The sequence below is a fragment of the Parus major genome, chromosome 2, assembly GCF_001522545.3.
Source record: "Parus major isolate Abel chromosome 2, Parus_major1.1, whole genome shotgun sequence".
NCBI classification, from domain to species: Eukaryota; Metazoa; Chordata; class Aves; order Passeriformes; family Paridae; genus Parus; species Parus major.
The window spans coordinates 149,961,544-149,967,789 of record NC_031769.1 but is presented as its reverse complement, the minus strand read 5'-3'; the positions used below and the strand labels follow the sequence as shown (position 1 = coordinate 149,967,789).

The window sequence follows — 6,246 nt, the reverse complement described above, 5'->3', positions numbered from 1 at the left end:
CCCTTTTTGCTGCTTTTTCCCTCAGGTTTTCCCATCCTTTTCCCCTCAGGTTTTCCCCCCCTTTTCCCCTCAGGTTTTCCCGCCCTTTTTCCCACCATTTTCCTCTCCATTTTTCCTACCCTTTTTGTTGCTTTTTCCCTCAGATTTTCCCACCCTTTTCCCTCAGTTTTTCCCTCAATTTTCCCCTCAGTTTTCCTGCCCTTTTCCCTCACCCAGCTTCCCAAAATTCCCTCTTTTTCCCAGGAATCTCCACGCTGGTGGTGTTATCCACAGGGATGGGCAAATCCCTGTGCTACCAACTTCCCGCTTTTCTCTACCACCGACATTCCGGCAGCATCTCCCTGGTCATTTCCCCTCTCGTATCCCTCATGGATGATCAGGTATTTCCATAATTCCCGCTTTTTCCCCATTCTGCTGGAATATCCCAGCAAAAAAAACTGGAATATTCCCAATCCCAGGTTTCCGGCCTCCCCTCAGCCCTCAAAGCCGTCTGCATCCATTCCAACCTCTCCCAATCCCAGCGGGAAGCAGCCATGGAAAAAGTGAGTAAAATTCCCCATTTTCCACCTTTAGGATTGCAGAAATCCGGGATAATCCCAATTTTCCACCAGGTCAGGAGCGGCAAAGCCCAAATCCTGTTGCTTTCCCCGGAATCTCTGGTGGGATCGGGATCTTCTTCCCGTTTTTTCCGGGATTTCCCTCCGGTGGCTTTTGCCTGCCTGGATGAGGCTCACTGCGTCTCCCAATGGTCCCACAACTTCCGGCCCGCTTACCTCCGGATCTGCAAGGTGAGAAAACCTGGAAAAACCTCGGAAAAATCCCAAAAAAAGCAGGAAAACCCCTCAAATCCTGCTTTTTTTTCCCCCCTGGAATTCCAGGTTCTCCGCGAGCGCTTTGGCGTCCGATGCTTCCTGGGCCTCACGGCCACGGCCACGGCGGCCACGGCTCGGGACGTGGCCCAACATTTGGGAATTCCTCCGGAAAACGGGATCGGGATCTGCGCCGCCGGAATTCCCGAAAACCTGCGGCTCTCCGTGTCCATGGACTCCGACCGGGATCAGGTGAGGTCGGATTTGAGATCGTTCCAGGGCGGTTTTGTTCTTTTTTNCTCCTGGTTCTTGGTGGAGATGGAGCTCACCACACAGTGAAGAACCTCACGGACCTCCTGGTTCTTGGTGGAGATGGAGCTCACCACGTGCTGAAGAACCTCAGAAACCTCCTGATTCTTGATGGAGATGGAGCTCACCACGTGATGAAGTTGAAGAACCTCACGGACCTCCCAGTTCTTGATGGAGATGGAGCTCACCACGTGGCGAAGAACCGCATGGGCCTCCTGGTTTTTGGTGGAGACGGAGCTCACCACGTGGTGAAGTTGGAGAACCTCTTGGGCCTCCTGGTTCTTGGTGGAGATAGGTGCCACCACCTGGGGACTTTGACCCTCGGAGGGGACAGGGGGCCGGTGGCGGGGTGGGGACAGCGTGGTGGCGGCCGCTATAGGACGCCCTCCATGAAGCTGGTGTCCAGGTGCTGGATGAGGACACGGATGAAGGACATCTCCTTGCGCGTGTTCTCGAAGATGATCCGCGGGTCGTCCGATTGGCAGCGCAGGCAGTTGGGGGCCATCACCATGGCCAGGTTATTGACGTCCATCTTGGTGACGGCCACGTTGGCTGGCTGCACGAAGACCTAGAGGTGGTGGGAGGAGAAAGGTGGAGGTCAAGGGGCTGGTGGGAGGTGGGTGGAAGGACCATGTGGACCTGGTTCTTCACTATGTGGTGACCATGGAGAACCCAAAACCACCTTGAGAGACGAAACCAGAAGGGTCATCCAGGAGGCCATGAACACCTGGGGTGGGTGGAGGTGATGGGATTGGTGGGAGATGGATGGAAGAACCACACGGACCTCCTGGTTCTTGGAGGGGATGGGAGTCACCATGTGGTGAAGTTGGAGAACCCAAAACCACCTCATGAGAAGGACACGGGAGGTCACCAGGTGCATGAACATCTGGAGTGGGTGGAGGTGATGGGGTTGGTGGGAGATGGATGGAAGGACCTCATGGAACTCCTGGTTCTTGGGGGAGACTGGGGTCACCATGTCCTTGGAGAACCCAAAACCACCTTAGAACAAACCACAAGGGTCAACCAGGGGCATGAGGTCATGGAGTGGTAGAAGGGAGACAGAAATGATGGGGTTGGTGGAACTCCTGGTTCTTGAGGGAGACTGGGGTCACCACATGGTGACCTTGGAGAACCCAAAACCACCTCAGAAGAAACCAGAAGGGTCAACCGGGGGCATGAGCTCATGGAGTGGTAGAAGGGAGACAGAAGTGATGGGATTGGTGGAACTCCTGGTTCTTGGCCACAACATGGTGACCTCGGGGAACCCAGAATCACCTCAGAAGGAACCAGGAAGGTCACCAGGACCATGAATTCATGGGGTGGGAGGAGGAAGATGGAGGTGATGGGATTGGTGGAACTCCTGGTTCTTGAGGGAGATGGGAGCTCACCAAGTGGTGACCTTGGAGAACCCAAAACCACCTCAGGAGAAGGAACCAGGAGGGTCACCAGGACCATGAATTCATGGGGTGGGAGGAGGAAGATGGAGGTGATGGGACTGGTGGAACTCCTGGTTCTTGGCCAGGTTCTTGGTGACCTTGGAGAACCCAAAACCACCTCAAGAGAAGGAACCAGGCCTGGTGGTCACCTGGTGGGCCAGCAGAAGGTGCTGCTCCTACCTGGAGGAAGCGGATGAGGTAGCACAGCACCATTTTGTTGATCCGGGGCAGGGAGTGGACAACAGCGATGGCGGCCTCGGGGTTCTCGTAGTGGGAGATGCACTGCTCGTAGAACTCGTGGGGGATCAGCGGCTCCTCCAGCTCGCGGTACCAGAGCTTCAGCAGCGACGCTGGAACCGGACACAAAGAAGAGGAGAAGATGTGAGATCTTCTAGATGGAGGTTCTGGCCCACCAAACATCGCCCCAAGGTCCTACCGGGAACGTGCGGGTCCTCCAAGCCGGTGGGGATCTTCCATTGGTCCACCTGCAGCTTGAGGGCGTTGACCTCGTCAATGTCACCGGGGACCCTGTTGGGGGAAGAGGTGTTGGTGGCCAGGTGACCCATGGGGACCTCCCAGCTCAACAGCTTTGGGTGTTTCAGGAGAACCAGGAGGGGACATCAGCTGGGCATGGAGCTGGTGGGTGCCACCAAGACAATCTGGTGATGGCGACACCGTGAGAAACCTCCATGGCCTTGGAGCCATTTTGGGAGCTTGGTGCCACCAAGACCCCACCATGACTATGGTGGCCACTGTGGAGAAATCTCCATGGTCTTGGACCAAGGAGAAGCTGGAGGGACCCACTGGATGGAGCCACCAAGACCTTGCCATGACTATGGTGGTCACTATGGAGAAACCTCCATGGCCTTGGAGCAAGGAAAAATTGGAGGGACCCACTTGGCTGGTGACACCAAGACCCCACCATGACTCTGGTGGCCACTGTGGAGAAACCCCCACGGAGCAAGGAGAAGTTGGAGGGACATGGGATGGTGCCATCAAGACCCTGATCTGGGAGCCACCTTAGAGAAACCTCCATGGCCTTGGAGAAAGGAGAAGTTGAAGGAATCTGGTGGATGGTGGCCACTAAGACCTCGCCATGACTGGTGGCCACCATGGCGTTGGAACCATTTGGGACCTTGGTGCCACCAAGACCCCACCATGAGTGTGGTGGCCACCGTGGAGAAACCGCCATGGTCTTGGACCAAGGAGAAGCTGGAGGGGCCTACTAGATGGTGCCACCAAGACCCTGCCATGACTCTGGTGGCCACCATGAAGAAACCTCCATGGCTTTAGAGGACCCATCAGAGGAGAAGAACACCCAGAAATGTAGATTTGCCCTATTTTGAGACAATGCTTAGGAGAACCTCCAGCTTTGCCACCTCCATGAGATGTCTCCATGACCTTGGGGTGGCTTTACCTGAAGATGCCCTCAGTCTGATCCCCATTGAGTGCCAGGACCTCCTCGGAGAGCCGGGTCTGGACCCAGGGCAGCTGCCGGTCCGGGTACCGCTCCTTCTGCATGGCCACGATGTCCTGCAGCGAGCTGCCGAACATGGACGGGTTGAAGACGGCGTTCTTGGCATGACGGATCTCCTCAATGTTCGGCTTCTTCAGGCCCTGTAGGAGACACCAGAGGTCACCAGTGGCCTCCGTGGTGGCCGGGATGGGATCTACTTAATCCCACCACCCCCCCTGGTTGAGCTTCGTAGGGATGGTGATGGAGCCATGGATAGATTCCATGCAACTCTGTCAAGGTGGTTCCACTGTCCGTCCATCCATCCATCCATCCATCCATCCATCCATCCATCCATCCATCCATCCATCCATCCATCCATCATTCCATCATCTTGACTCAGAAGTGAATCCACCCCTGTGGAGCTTGGTGGGACCATGGCCATGCTGGCGGATCTCTACCGATGGATTTTGCCCGGAGGAGGAGGAGCCATGACTCTGGGATGATTCTGGAAAGCTCAACATCGGTGCTGGGCTTCCAGAAGGTCTCCAGAAGTTCCTTAGAAAGTTCCCAGGAGGTCTCCAGAGAGTTTGCAGGTCTCCTGAAGATCACCAGATGGTCTCTGGGATGTCTTCAGAATGTTCTGAGAAAATCCCCTCAAGGTCTTCAGAAGGTCTTCAGAAGGTCTCCAGAAGACTCTCAGAAGTTCTCCAGATCCTTAAATGGTTCCCAGAAGATCCCTACAAGATCTTCAGAGAGTTCCCAGAAGGTCTCCAGAAAGTTTCCAGAATATCTCCTGAAGATCCCCAGATGGTCTATGGAATGTCTTCTGAAGGCCCACAGAAAGTCCTTAAAAAGTTTCCAGAAGGTTCCCAAAAAGTCTCCTAAAGGTCTTCACAAGGTTCTCAGAAATTCTCCAGAAAATTTCCAGAAGATCTCCAAAAGTCTTCAGAAGGTTCTCAGAAGTGCTCCAGAAGATCCCCAGACAGGTTTTAGGAGGTACCCAGAAGGTCCTTTCAAGCTTTCGAGAAATTTCCCAGAAGGTTCCCAGAAAGTTCTTGGAAGTTCTCCAGAAGATCCTTAAAAGCTTTCCAGAAGCTCCCTACAAGAAGTTCTCAAGGCGTGTTCCAGAAGTTCTCCAGAAGGTCCTTAGAAGATTCCCATATGCTCTCCAGGTCTCCAGAAGATCCCCAGGAGTTCTCCAGAAGTTCTCACCACAGCCACCACGTGTCACCACCTCCCTCCCTCCTCCAGCCCCCTCCCCAATCCCAGAAGCTCCTGGATGACCCCAGTGGGAAGTGACCTCCTTGTCCACCCCTTCCCAAGCCCACCCCATTTTCTGGTACCTTCTTGGCCCCGGTCAGCGCCGCTTTCTGGAGTTTGTTGTAGCAGTACTTGGCATAAGTGCTGATGGCCACCCCTGCAAGAGAAGACATGCTGGGTGGTGGGATGTCACCTCCAGGACCTGGAAGAGGTCCTGTCCCTTTCCCATGGTGCTGCTCCATCTCCATCCCTGTCACCACTCCCAAGGGGTTTGAGGAGGACAAGGTTCCCCTCAAACCTCACAAGAACCTTGGAGGAACCATCAAACGTGGAGCTCTGTAGCTCTGTGGTGGCCTCATCTTGGGTGGTTTTTGGGGGCCACCACTGCCATGGTCACCACTCCCATCCCATCTGTCTTCTCCAGATCCCACCACTTCTTTCTTCAACCCATCTCCTCGTCCTGATGTCCTTCAATGAGGAGATGACGCCTATCCCAACAACCCTGCAGACTTGATGGGACCTTCTGGACCATTCCAGAAGATGCCTTGGGGACCTGGTGGAACCTTCTGGATCATTCCCAGAGCTCTGTAGGCCTGGTGGAACCTTCTGGATCATCCCAGAAAATTCCCTGGGGATCAGGTGACACCTACTGGCCCATCCCAACACCTCTGGGGACCTGATGGAACCTTCTGGATCATTCCCAGGGAAGCCCTGGGGACCTGGTGGAACCTTCTGGATGATTCAACACCAGGTGGCCTCAAATCATGGAATCATGGAACGATGGAATGGTTGGGGTGGGAAAGGACCTTTGAGGACCATCTCATCCAAATCCCTGCCAGGAGACCAGGCTGGATTTTGGGATGCAGCCCAGGAGAAGACGGATCAACGACCTCCGGAAGTGCCGGGGGTTTGATGGGATCTGATGGGATCCGATCCCAATTTTTGAAGGACCAGCCCCACCAAGAGCTCCTGGAGG

At 54.9% G+C, this 6,246-nt stretch overlaps 2 protein-coding genes across 2 annotated transcripts in view; one reads left to right on the top strand and one right to left on the bottom strand.

Moving 5' to 3' along the window:
* RECQL4 (RecQ like helicase 4) overlaps nt 1-1,148 on the top strand; it is a 7,887-nt gene extending 6,739 nt beyond the window's left edge. The window contains exons 3-6 of the mRNA XM_015652956.1: nt 244-380; nt 459-542; nt 612-788; nt 879-1,148. Of these exons, the coding sequence (XP_015508442.1) occupies nt 244-380; nt 459-542; nt 612-788; nt 879-1,148 (668 nt within the window). The remainder of the gene's footprint in view (nt 1-243; nt 381-458; nt 543-611; nt 789-878) is intronic.
* ARHGAP39 (Rho GTPase activating protein 39) overlaps nt 1,115-6,246 on the bottom strand; it is a 40,743-nt gene continuing 35,611 nt past the window's right edge. The window contains exons 7-11 of the mRNA XM_033519488.1: nt 5,354-5,427; nt 3,972-4,171; nt 2,991-3,082; nt 2,735-2,904; nt 1,115-1,686 (exon numbers count right to left, since the gene is read on the bottom strand). Coding sequence (XP_033375379.1) covers nt 1,492-1,686; nt 2,735-2,904; nt 2,991-3,082; nt 3,972-4,171; nt 5,354-5,427 — 731 coding nt within the window. The 3' untranslated portion in view covers nt 1,115-1,491. The remainder of the gene's footprint in view (nt 1,687-2,734; nt 2,905-2,990; nt 3,083-3,971; nt 4,172-5,353; nt 5,428-6,246) is intronic.